Raw genomic sequence first — 14,583 nt, forward strand, 5'->3', positions numbered from 1 at the left:
ACTCCTGTAAAGGGAAAAAAAGAAGCAGAAGAAGAAAAAGAGGACAGGAATAGGGAATGCAGCTAAGTGTGTGACAGTGTTACAATTTTAAATAGGGTGCTTATAGACGTGCTTATAAAGTAACATTTGAGCAGAGTTCTGAAAGAGGTAGGGAATGGGTCATATAGCTACCTGGAAGGACATTTATGTATCGTATCATTCCACTATATAAAAACTTAAAATCCTGAATAAAGCAGAATCTCTTAGCTCAACTATTATGAATACATCTCACAGTGAAAGCAACTTCTGAATCCTCGCCCTTGCCCAATAACAACCCAGTGCTCCAGTAGAAAAAAAATTAGAGATAAAATAATTCATTATAATAATATGTCTCAGAAAAGATACCAACAGCAAAATATAATTTTAAAAAAATGACAAACTGAAGGGAAACTTTGCATTTCATGTTACAGAGAAAGGGTTAATATCCCTAAAATGTAAACATCTACAAACAGAGAATGAAAAGACCAACAATATCACAGAAAAATGGGTTGGATCTAACAGAGTAGAAAGCTCTTCAAAAGAAGATAAACAAATTACCCAATTATATGTGAACAGATGTTTATCTTCACTCCTTTAAAAACATATATAAATACAAATTAAAACTATACTCAGAGGACTTCTGCTTCAGATTAGGACAGTATATCTGAGACTGGGTTTACTCTTTTACCTTAAACAAGCAGAAAACAAGATAATATGTTAATGGTTTCAGACACTGGACAATAGGAAGCACAGTGCGAAAATCCGTAAAGATGGGAAACAAACTAGAAGAGCCCTACATCTGCCCCCAATTACTGCAAGGAGGTAGTTTCCAGACTGCAGTACAAGAAGTAGAGACCCAAATAGAGCCTGGTGGTTGCATGCAGTTGAGGTAGACAGGAATGAGAATTCAGGGAGGCCAAGGGAGCTAAACTTTCTACAGCAAAGCACCACAGAGGAGGGAGCTACAAAGAGAGAAAGAGAGCTGGAGTTCTGTAGACCTGAAGAGGGGTATCCTTGAGTCTTTGGCTGAATAATGATCAGCGTGATGTAAGAGCAAAAACTACCTAAGACCAGGAAAAGAATGTTAGAAAGAAGTAGGCCAAAAAACTCCCTACCACACACAGGGCCGGTAGCAATTCATGTTTCCACCAGCCACAGCAGAAAGACCTTCTAATATATAATCAGGACAAAATTAATCAATAGACACAGTCCCAGAAATGGCACAGGTGACAGAATTAGCAAAGACATAAAAACAGTTGTTATAAATATGCTCCATATGCTCATGAAGGTAAGAAGAAAACATGAACATGATGAGGACAGAAGTGAAATATATATATTTAAAAGACCCAAATGGAACTACTAAATATGAAAAATGTAATACCTCAAATTAAAAATATATACATAGAATAAAAGCAGATTATATATATTATAGAATAAAAGATCAGTGAACTTGAAGACATAGCAATAGAAACTATGCAAAATAAAACAAAAGGGGGGGGACAGGAAAAAAAAAAGAATGGCACATCAGTGACCTCCAATACAATATTAAGTAGTCAAAAATACATGCAATTGGAGTCCCAGAAACCAAGGGGGTGAGAAGGGGAGAACATTAAAAAAAAAAAAGAAAGAAAGAAAGAATTACCAAAAAAACTCCAAATATGATGAAAATAAACCCACAGTCCCAAGAATCTCAATAAACCTCAAGCAAAAGAAACATTAAGTATACCATTCCAAGGCACATCATTATCAATTTGGTGAAAACAGCGATTAAAAAAAAAAAAAATCTCAAAACCAGTTAGAGAAGACCTATTATGTATAGAGGAACAAAGAATGAAGAACACTTTTCATCAGAAACTATGCAGTCCAGAAAATAAGAGAGTGACATCTTTCAGGTACTAAAAACCAAAAGAACTCTCAACCTAGAATTCTATTCCGAGCAAAAATACTTTAAGAATGAAGATAAAATAAAGACTTTTTCAGACAAAGAAAAGCTAAGATAATTAATTATAAGCAGAATTATACTCTAAGAAACATTAAAGCTATTCAGGAACAAAAATGATACCATATGAAAATATGGATAGATATCCAAAACATGAAGAATGGCAAAAAAGGTAAATATATGTGTACAAATCAAAGAAATATGCTATTGTTAACCTGAGATATATCAAAGTATTTAGGGCAAAAATATCAGTAACATACTGTAGCATTTATAACATATATAGAAACAAAATATATGACAACAAAAGCAAAAAAGCCTGGAGGGGTAAGGCATGGAAGTATACTGCTGCAAGATTTTTACAATATACATTAAGGGGTATAATTTTATTTGAACACAGATAAGCCAATAAAATAAAATCATTAAAAATACTCAACCTCAAAGAGGGCAGAAATAGAAAGAAATGGGAACATATATTAAGATGGCAGCTTTAAACCCAACTGTATCAACAGTTACATTAAATGGTAAATGGTATAAACATTCCAATTGAAAGAAAGAGTGTGTCAAATTGGATTAAAACAACCAAAATCAAAACAAACCAACAAAAACAAAACAAAGACCAAACTCAAACTATAGGATATTTACAAGGTATTTATTTTAAATATTAAGTCCCAGGAACATTTACAGGGAAGGAAGGAAGGGAGGGAGGGAGGGAGCAAGGGAGGGAAGGAAGAATGAAAGAATGAGAGAACTGGGACTTCCCTGGTGGTGCAGTGGTTAAGAATCCGCCTGCCAATGCAGGGGACACGGGTTCGAGCCCTGGTCCAGGAAGATCCCACATGCTGCAGAGCAACTAAGCCCGTGTGTCACAAATACTGAGCCTGCGCTCCAGAGCCCACAAGCCACAACTACTGAGCCCGCACACCACAACTACTGAAGCCTGACCGCCTACAGCCCGTGCTCCACAACAAGAGAAGCCACCTCAGTGAGAAGCCCGCGCACCGCAATGAAGAGTAGCCCCCGCTCGCCACAACTAGAGAAAGCTTGTGCGCAGCAACGAAGACCCAACACAGCCAAAAATAAATAAATAAATAAAATTTTAATGTTAATAATTAAAAAAAAAAAAGACAGACAATAAAAGACCAAAAAAAAGAGATATGCCTTGCAAACACGAATACAAATGAAAGTAGATGCTGCTCTCAAAGACTACAGAACAAGGAAGATAACCAGGGACAAGGAGAAACATTTCATTAACAACATAGTCTGTTGACAAGGCTATGGGGAACCAAGTACATTCATACACCGCTGGAGAGAATGCGAAATGGTATGACCACTACAGAGGGAACTGTAACAATATCTAGTAAAATTATATATGCATTTATTCTATGATATATCCACAAAATAAATATTTAAATGTGGAATAACTGCTAGTATATGTAAAGAGAAAAAAAAGCAAGGTGGAGAAAGGCATGTATAGTGTACTTTATCATTCTTCTATCAAAGAGATCATGTGAACACACATACATATACACATACGCACTGAAACACATCTAGACCAACATGCATGAAAAGACGTCTTTTAAGTTTATCTATAGGTAAGAAGGAATAGGGTAGAGTGCTGAGGAGTACAAGCTAGACTTCTTAGAATATATCTTGCTTTTTCAGCTTGTCTTTAAAACCTGTGAATATTTCATATAATTAAGAAATAAAATTTTTTTAAAGTAACCTCAAAAAATAAAAAGAAACAAATGAACAAAAGTGTGCATCCATTTGGTGGCATAACCATACAAAGAATCATTTCAAGTAACTTTAAAACACAAGAATTTGACTGTAAATCCCTAACGTGATACACCCTGAATACAAAAGAGAACTACATAATGCAAACAAACAGCTGTTTTTAGGAATCACACTGGTGGCGCTACTACTATTCTGAGACCGTTCTGTATTTATTATGGGATAATTCAAATGAGTTATTATGTAATATCATAGTTTTATCATCCTGTATTATCTCAGCATAGGGGAAAAGATAAAAATGTAAAATTGAAGAGGCTCAATAAAAACCCAATTTGAACTGGAATAATCAATATAAACATACAATGCATTTTATCTTCCAAAAAACCTTTTTTTTTTTTTTAAGCTGTATCCACAGAATTGTACTAGAAAAGTGACCCACACATTAGCAATTAGTACACACAAGATTCACATTCTGATTTCTTAATACTATTCCCATTAAAAGGAACCAGGGCTCCTTAGAGAAATGGCTGAATCCAGGTCTGGGGCAGGACATGTACAAGATGGGTCTGGAACATTTTGTCATACCAGGTTGCAAAGACATTTACAAAGATTAGTAGAGTTATTCAAAAGGATTCAGAAGTCAATCTGAATAGCCTATAGATGGGACAATGTGAGGATCGAGTGATCACTGTAATTGACTGAAACACAAACATGAGTAAATCAGTTTATAATTATATTTTTAAAAGATGACAACAGAGGATACTAGTAAACTCCTCACTCTTTATTTTGAACTCTGTTCAATACATAAAAGAATCAGCCATTACTTACAGATATGGAAAACAAACTTACGGTTACCAAAGGGGAAGTGTAGCGGGGAGGGATAAATGAGGCGCTTAGGATGAACATATACACACTACTACATATGTATAAGACAGATAACTAACAAGGACCTATTGTAGAGCACAGGGAATTCTACTCAATATTCTGTGATAACCTATATGAGAAAAGAATCTAAAAAAAAAGAATATATGTATATGTATAACTGAATCACTTTGCTGTACACCTGAAACTAACACAACATTGTAAAGCAACTATACTCCAATAAAAAAAAAGATTCATGATGTTTAAAATAAAATAAACTGATAAATAAAATGAAAAAAAGCATTTTAATTTTTCTTTATGTGCTTTAAAGTAATGCTTATGTTTCTGCAAGTTAATTGACTTAGAGCAAAACAAATAATATTAGATACAGAAAAAAAGCCTGAATAAATAACTTCTGATGCTAAAAAAAGAAAAAAAGAAGAAAAAAAAAAAAGTATCAAGCACTTATCCTGCCAAAGAATAGATGAGAAGTTCCTCTTTATAAAAGTATTCAGCTAACAAGTGATAAAGGAATGACAGAGTATCATTACTGATTACTAAATATGATCAGCTGCTAACACCATAAAAGAGAAACAACCAGGTATTACATTCCTCCTGAGAGAAGAGCATACCACCACCTACAAAGTGGTCCTGTGACGACAAAAAAGCTGAAGCAGAATCCAATCAGGCCTCTGGATTCAACTATCACTTTACAGAAAACACAGGAAAACGTTAAAGCATGCCAAAGGCATACAATTAGCAAAAAGCAAAAAATCAGTTTATGTGAAACTCTTCAAGATAAACAACCTGGTTTCTTCATCAAACACAAAGAGAAGAGCTAACTGGAGGGGAAACCTACAGGAGAAAAGGGACTTCAGAGACCTATCAACCAATAACAATGTAGAAACCTCACTTGGACCCCGATTGAAAAAAAAAACAAACTGTTAAAAAAAAATTACTATATTTTTGAGAAAATTAATTGGATATTATTATTAGGAAATTATTATTAACTGTGTTTACGATAAAGTATTGTGATCTTTTTTTAGAGTTATCTTTTGGAGATACTGAGATGTATAGATGAAAATACAGAGTCTGGGATTTGTTTTCAAATATAAGGGGAATGCAGGGAGTGGGTAGAATTATAAATTAAACAAAGTGGCTTTTAGTTATTTATATATAAACGGGTTGGTGGATACATGGGAGTTCACTATAATATTCTACCTCTTCTTTATATGTTTGAAAACTTCAATAATAAACTATGTAAAAAAACAATTCGAGCCTCACCAAAATGCTCTCTTTTTAGTCTGTGGTTTGTGGATTGTTTGTGAAATGAAAAATTATTATTTTCTGGTTACTTCAGTAACTGAAGTCCCCAGAGAAGACCTATCTTCTCATAAGTCAGACTTTACAATACAAACATCCATAATCTCTTTTCTTAGTAATCAAGAGAAAAATTACAGGTCACAGACAAGTAAGAAGCAACTCTGGTGGAGACTTTCAAAGATAGCATGAGAAATTTTAAGTTCATCCAATGTTCTGCATACTCATTTAAACAGAAAACAGAAATAAACCAAAACAATAAGGAAGGAAAAAAAAAGAATTTCAAGAATTCTAAAGTCCTAGGCAGACTGAGAAGTTAATGAATGTAAATGAAGCAACTATCTTCTGACTGCTTTTTATATTAATAAGTTTTTATTAAAGGAAATCCTTTATTCCCTCATTAAATTGATTTTTCCCCTTCAAATTCAAGGGGAAACCCCCCTGCCGCCCTGGTTGCAAACAAAACTGAAAAACACATTAAAAACATAAAGAAGGGCTTCCCTGGTGGCGCAGTGGTTAAGAATCTGCCTGCCAATGCAGGGGACATGGGTTCGAGCCCTGGTCCAGGAAGATCCCACATGCCGCGGAGCAACTAAGCCCGTGCACCACAACTACTGAGCCTGTGCTCTAGAGCCCACGCACCACAACTCCTGAACCCGGGCCCCTAGAGCTGGTGCTCCGCAACAAGAGAAGCCACCGCAATGAGAAGCCCACACACTGCAACGAAGAGTAGCCCCCGCTCACCGCAACTAGAGAAAGCCCGCGCACAGCAACAAAGACCCAATGCAGCCAAAAATAAATAAATTAAATTAAAAAAAATAAATAAATAAAGAAAAAAACTCCAAATCCTACTACCCTGAAATAATTAGTGTTAACATTTTTTAGAACTACTTCTAAAATTTCTCTGTACATACATACATATATTAAATAAATGAGAATACAAAATACACATTATTTGGAAACTTTTTTTTTAAAGGTCACACAGGTCTTCAGTGGCTGGCTATACCACAATTAATCTAAACAATCTCCTACCAATGAGCATTTAGATGGTTTTTTTTTTTTAAATCTTGACAACAAAACCATGAACATCCCTGTGCTAGCTCTTTATCTAGTGTCTCTGGGCTTTATATCCTATAATCTGCTCTGAGATCCTGGAGCTGTAAATCTGCAAATTACATTTCCCAGACTCCCACGAGAGCTGGTAGGTTCTTCCAACAAGAGACACAACAGCTTCTTTAAGGCCTTCTCTGCAGTAGCTGTGCCACCCTGCAGCAAGAGCCAGGCCACCCCTACTCTGACAGTTAGTTGGCACGATGTGGACAGTCTCTTCCACCCACTGGGCGGTCCTTAACACCGTTTATTCCCAGTTGTTCCACCAGCCCTAAGGGTGCTAACTGCTTCCAGCAAATCATAATCTCTGAACTGCCAAAGCAACTTTTTGCTCTTTCAAGTTTCAAACATCTGTATTAATTAATTTATTTACGTTTAAAATACCTGGAATGGTTTCTGTTTCTGACTGGACCCTGAACCATATAACCACTATGTAGACGTATTTTCTAATTATCTCTGGGATAAATTCCTCAAAGCGAAACTACAGTATTAAACACCACACACATTTTAAGTTGGTATGTATTACCACATTACCAACTCAGAAGAGCTGCATCAGTTTATATTCCAACTGAGAGCAGCACTGGCATGCTAGCTAAAACTGGTTATACAGCATGTGGGTATTGTATTTTCCTCCAGTACTCTTAGCAGGCATAAATGTCCTTTCCTAATGTGATGAAGGACTTCCTGTTTGTAAATTTCTTATTTATTCCCTAGGTTAGTATTCTACTGTGAGACATTTCTGTTATTCCTTTGTTAAGAATCTTAATACATTACAAATATTAACCTTTTCTAAAGTCATATATATTGAAAATAGCTTCCCAGCATACCAGTTCTCTTTTCAATTTATTTCATGATTTTTGCTTTTGTCTAAATAGTATTCTCCCTCACTAAAATATAAGGGCAGAGACTTAACCTGTCCTTTTCATTTTAACATCCTCAAGTACCTTATACACAATGAAGGCTCTACAAATATTTTTTCAATAAATGAATTTTTAAAAATCCAATCCATCAATATTTCAATTGTGACTTGGCATCAGTGTCCCTTTCACCACAAAGTAAGAAGTTACAAAAAATGTACTGGTTACTAATACGTTTATTAATTAATTTTATATATATTTAAAATCTTAGATATATGAATAATCTTTGACTCATCTGGAATATATGTAAAAGCAAGTAAGCAGTCTACATTAATTTTTCTTTCTAAAACAGCTTGCCAATTATTTACTCAATATTCTAAGTTTTCCTAATTTCTCTGTTAAATATTATACCCTTCACTAGTATAGGGTTGTACAGGGTTGCAAATTTCTTATACACTTTACTTTTAAATCTTATGATTTCTACTCGTATAATATTTTCTAAATGATTGTTAATGGTATATAAAGAAAGTTTTGGATTTTTACATACTTATTTTGCCCATCTTATTTTTTAGTATTTTAGTAGTTCTGCAGTTCATTCTCTTGAATTTTTCTTAGAATATGATAACTTTGCTTCCTCCTTTCCAACGCCTGCACCTCTTATTGTCTTATGTAATTATATTGGTTAATGCTTCCAAAACAATGTTAAATCAGAGCAGAGCTAGTGTATTTTCTCATCTTGCTCCTGATTTTACTGGGAATGCTTCTAGTGTTTTACCATATGATGGTGCATACTGGTTTGAGAAGTATGAAGGCATTAAATCGTATTTTATTGGGTTTAATTATAAATAGCTGATTTTTTTTTTTTATCAGAAGCCCTTTCAGCATCTGTCAAAATGATCTATTGTGTGCCCTTTCCCTTTTACTCATTTATATAATGAATTATAACATGAATATTAGGCTTTTTAGTAGTAACCCTTTTTGTATTCCTGGAATTAACCACATTTGGCCATAGTATATTCTTCTTTTACTGTTGTCAACTCTCTTTTTGATAATATTTTATGTACAATTTTTGCATCAATATTAGTAAGATTTGTCTTAGGTTTCTTTTGGAGGGATATCTTTTATCAGGTTCTAGCATTCCTGCTAGTTACCTTGGCTTTATAAGAAGTAATCTAAATGCTTTCTTTTTCCCCCTATGCTCTGAACAACTAAAAAGAATTAGAATTCCTGTGTGGTCTTTTTTTATATATATATAGATTTGAAATACCTCCTTTAACACACACCTTTTATTGGCCCTTATTATTATTATTAGAGGGTAATTTTCTCTAATTCTTTTATAGTTATAGTCTGTTAGGTTTTCCCCTTCCCTCTACTTGACCCAATTTTATTTATTTACATCACCCTTAAAAAAAATTCAGGTTTTCAAATATCTAAGACATAGATATAGCCACATCTAAAACTTAAATAATGAAAGTAAAATGATGAGAAAAGACAAATCAGAGATGTGCAAACAAGAAGAAAACAAAAGTTTGATTTAGGGGCATAAGCTAAACTGAATGCAAAGGGAAAAAAAAAATCACACTACTTGGTAGACAGAGTGACCTCACAATAAAAAGGGGCTAATACATTCCTTAAGTCCTTGAATCCTAAATAATATCCTTCATTTCCCCTTATTTAAGCACAACTTGGCTAGTTAGGAAATGCTTTAGATACATTCTTTTTGTCCATCAAAACTCTCTAGTTGTTGAATCATTAACTTTGGAAATCTTTTGTGGTTGAAAAGAAATAAGTCAGCCTCATTACCTTTCCGTTGTACATGATCTACCTTTTTTTTTTTCCCTTGATGTTTATGAAATCACTTCTGTAATCTCTGAAAATTCAGTAAATTCCATCACAATATTTTCCTAAAACATGAGCCTTTTTAATCTCCAGATTCATGCTTTCATACGTTCTAAACAAGTTTACTATTATTTTTTTAAAATGTTTTCCATTTTCCATTATTCTGTTGTCTTCTCCACAGAAACTAATCATGGCTTTTCACTATCTGCAATTCTCTTTAACTGCCTTCATTTCTTTGCCCACTATATCTACATTCTATGCAGTTTCCTCAAGTTCAACAGAACCCTTCCTGGTTACATTTTCAATATTGTTTACTCTGCTCCTTGCTGTTTATAATAAATTACTTTCTATAATACAAATATGTTCCTGCTCTTCTTTATCCTTAGTTCTGCCATTTCTCTTTCTATGTTATCTTATTTTTGTTCTTTTTTTCCAGATGTCATTTGTTGTTTAATTTTCTTGGCAGTTTAGAACAACTCTCTAAAATTCTCTTTTTTCCTAGAAAAATACAATTCTTCCAAAGTGCTAATCAGCTATCTTTTGAACGCTAAATTATCCCCATAGGATTCATGTTTGTTAATTTATTTGTATTCTGTTAATTCATCTTCGAATAAGAGAAATTCTCTCTGGCTCCACCATTTAAACAAAAATGTAGATAGTGTCTCCCTCATGACTGAACATTGGGCACTTGTTTTAAAAAATTAACATCAGAACTCCCAACTCAAACTACACTTGCTTAATTAGCTGGATAAACAGCATGGAGGAAGAAGCTGGGACTAAAGGTAGCGAGTCCTTTTTTTCTGTGTAATTTCTAAGTCTGCTTAAGCTCCTCCAATTGAGAACCAGCTCCACTTGGACTATGACCATAGCTTATGCTATAGGGGACTCTCAGTTTCGGCACATCTGCCTGCTTTGGGATGAGCCAGATTCCTGAGAGACTTACTGAGTCATAATGGAACCCATAATTCACCATCATTTTAGTTTAGTAGGTCAGCACATAATTTTTTCTGTTCCTGTAAAGTCGGTGAGACATTGCTTCACAATTCTACTCTAAGCCTTACCTCACCTATAAGCTTTGCTCCTCCTGTTAAGCCCAGAGAAAAATGGTATGACCACAGAGTCTCTCCTTTAGCTCTACTCCAGCTGAAATTAGGTTTTCCCTATTTCTCTCAAAGCTGCCCATAGCTCAAACTCCTCCCTCTAAATGAGCAAATGAAAGACCACTTATTATACATTCCCTTAAACATCTGATTCAGGGATACATTTATCAACTGTCAATGTTCTCACACTCAATTCAGTCGAAATGGCTTATCTAGCACCAATTCTGTCCAGCTTGTGGTAGCTTCTTACATTTTTCTTTTAAATTATTTTAGGGAATTCAAGGGAAGATAATTTAATAAACATTCATTTAACTCTACCATTTTTCCTCAACATCAACTCACCCAATTTAATAATTTAAAATATAAAATCTGCACACATATTTTATCTCCTGGAAGACATATACTATGAATTACTTCATCGAGAACAGTGTGTACACACAGTAGGTATTCAATATCAGCTGAATTAATTCTCCTCATGAGAGATATCCGAAATATACTCAGCATATATATCAAATAACTCTAAGTACTTCAGTTCCATATTAAAGCACAGTATGTTTTAAAATGCCCTCGTGTGTTCTAAAATGTCCACCTTTTGACCTTGCTCTCATAGTTCTCCTACAAATATATCAAACAATGTTTCTTTAAAATATAAAGGGTACTAGGAAAGACAGTCTAGAATGAAAACTAAAACCTCCACTGAATAAATCAAACTAAAACTTGTTCAAAGCTCTAATTAAGAAAGGAACTGTGCCATAATGGATATGGTACCATACACACTGCAAACAAACAGGCCTATATTCAAATCTTCACTCTGCTATTTGCTAGCTATGTGACCTAGAACCATTTACCTCAAGTAAACATTAGATTCCCCATTTGGAAGATTAGGATAATTCCCAGAAATCACACTGAATTGTTACAAGGTTTAAATGAGATAATACAATAAGTGGGCATTCAGTATATGGTAGAGTTATATACAGTTTATACATATAGTGTGTGTATATACACATATCTCCAAACTCTGATCTCTGATCTGGATAGGAGAGTTGCAGTTCAAAAGGGAAATTTATGTTCCAAAAGGGATATTTATGTTCTAAGCTCCCTTAAAAATTAAGAAGCCAGGTCTAAACAATAAAGTTTCTTACCCTTGCCAAAGAGTATACTGTTACAAAATTCTTTTATGTTTCAATTATCACTTAAATAATGCTTTTGTCCTATATATCAATAGTTTCTAGAATTGATTAAGTTCATGCAAATAGAAAGTAATAACAAAGTATACCTGAGCCTCTAAAAGCTAGCTTTGTCCAAGTCTCTTTCTGAGGAAAAGAGCTGCAGGCAATTCTTCAACATGAAGAAGCACAGTACCCCAACCACAACTAACTAGACCAAAAGTAATGAGCTGGAAGTAAAACCAATCACCAGTGACTATGGCAATATCAAGACCAACTATCAGCTATGCTCTCCAGGAACAGGGAGGAGAGATGCATACAGAGAAGCAAGCAGGGATTCATAAAGAATGAAGACTTATTCTTTTTGAGCTATTAAAGAATCTTGAACAATAATCAACCACTATTAGAGATCACCAGGATAACAGCACAATTTCCAATTCTTGGAAATACTAGAACACACAAACACACACACATAACACACTGCTGTTAGGATGCTTTTACCATGCTTCTCTGCTTCCCTGTGCCAAATAAAGCAATACTTCTGAAAATTTTCGAGTCAATTCTCATAATCACAGAAGAAAGTAAAGAGTGCTATGGACAATCCTGTTGAAATGCCTTTGGAATTTCCCATTGGACCTTAAATTTTCATGAATTACTTATCCTATGCCATAATATGCCAAGGAACTGTTTTACTGTAAAACTGTTTTCATTAAAATCTTTAAGGGCTTCCCTGGTGGTGCAGTGGTTAAGAATCCGCCTGCCAATGCAGGGGACACAGGTTCGAGCCCTGGTCCGGGAAGATCCCACATGCCACGGGGCAACTAAGCCCGTGCGCCACAACTACTGAGCCCACGTGCCACAACTACTGAAGCCTGCGCGCCTAGAGCCCGTGCTCCACAACAAGAGAAGCCACCGCTATGAGAAGCCCGTGCACGGCAACGAAGAGTAGCCCCCACTCACCACAATTAGGGAAAGCCCACGTGCAGCAATGAATACCCAATGCAGCCAAAAATAAATAAATTAAATTAAAAAAAAAAAGAAAAGTATATATACAATTCAAAAAAAAAATCTTTAAGCAAAACTGATGCTTCAGAGAGAAACACCATGCTCACCCTACATTTTCATGAATCTTCTAAAACCAATCAATGCTTTCTCCCAGGAATGAGAATCTAAACTGAATATTTTAGACTTAAGATAACCCAGACATTATTTCCTCAAAACTTAAAAGATTCCAACTATTACATAAATCAAGAAACAGTAAGTTATTTTTCTGTCTTCCAGAATATTTATCAGAAAAATCTCAACTCACGATCTGATGTGTGGGAAATCCTCTTCAATTTTACTTCCTGTGTTTTTGAAAATCTGGAGTGCAGCTTCTGCTACTTTTTCATCATCCATTTTCAGACAAGCCAGGAGAGATTCAAATGTTTCAGCAGAATGAAACGAGATGGGATGTGTAAATGAGAGCACCTAAAAAATGATCATAAAAAATGATCTGTAATCCTTTTCACCTTTATAAATCTCAAATGTTACATATTAGAAATACTACAAATCCAAGAAAATACAAAAATAATTATGCTAAAAAATCAATAAGAGCACTATAAATAAAATTTAAAACTTACTCAAATATATAACAGAAATGTTCTTGTGTAGGAAGACTGTACAATCTAAAGAAACAATTACCTTCAAAATTAAATTACATGTTAACATAATTCTACTCAAAATAATCTGGATTTGGTTAATGTTTGGGGAGGGGGGTGGAGGAGAATGAAGGTAGGAGAAAAGGAAAATGAGAAGAGAGAATTTTTAAAAATACCTCTATGATTCTAAACAAAGGTCATTAGAAGAGACCAGCTAATAACATTTTCGGAAAAAAGTAATCTAGGGAAGGGGGTAAAACACCAGACAATAAAAGATATTGTAAGGTTACAATAATCAAATCAACATGGTACTCACATTAGAAGCAACAAAAAAAAAGAAAAAATAAAGCAATAAGTAGAGCTTACCATATATAAGCACTTAAGATAGGGTGTAACAGATCATAAAGATGGTAACAGAAAATAACTGAGAATGGATGGAATTTTTATTTTTAATAAATAGTCCTGGTAAAGGTGGATAGTTATTTGGAGGAAATCAAATTAGGCCCTCCCCTACAATACACAATTTCAAAATAAATTTTAGCTGTGTTGTTTCAAATTTAAAAATCACAAACAATAAAAACCCCTCTGAACATGACAGGACTTTTAAGCTTAAAATAAATAATTAGACTCAAACGTAGAATGTAAAAACAAGCAAGTAGTAGAAAAACGTATTATGCATAATGCCATATTTATAAGACTGAGAAACAAGCAAAATAAGTGATGTTATTTAGAGATATACACATAGACATAAATGGAAAATCTATACTGAATAGTTAAGAGAATAATAAACTCCAAATTCAGGACAATCAGACCTGGGAGATGTGGGGTAAAAAGCCACTCAGTGAACTTCAACAGTATTAATATTCTATTTAATTTGAGTTATCATTCCTTTTACTTTCTATTAGTATTCATTTTATTACTATACTTTATAACTTACATATAACAGAATACGTTTTATTTTTTTATATATCAAATATGTCCTATAAAAAAGCCAAGGAAATT

At 34.2% G+C, this 14,583-nt stretch overlaps 1 protein-coding gene across 5 annotated transcripts in view; it reads right to left on the reverse strand.

The window, feature by feature from the left end:
- PDS5B (PDS5 cohesin associated factor B) overlaps positions 1–14,583 on the reverse strand; it is a 199,996-nt gene that overhangs the window by 54,093 nt on the left and 131,320 nt on the right. For all 5 annotated transcript variants that reach the window (XM_082435491.1, XM_082435493.1, XM_082435489.1 and 2 more), the window contains exon 19: positions 13,251–13,411. In XM_082435491.1, coding sequence (XP_082291617.1) covers positions 13,251–13,411 — 161 coding nt within the window. The remainder of the gene's footprint in view (positions 1–13,250; positions 13,412–14,583) is intronic.

Source organism: Balaenoptera physalus (assembly GCF_965194825.1).
Source record: "Balaenoptera physalus genome assembly, chromosome: 18".
NCBI lineage: Eukaryota > Metazoa > Chordata > Mammalia > Artiodactyla > Balaenopteridae > Balaenoptera > Balaenoptera physalus.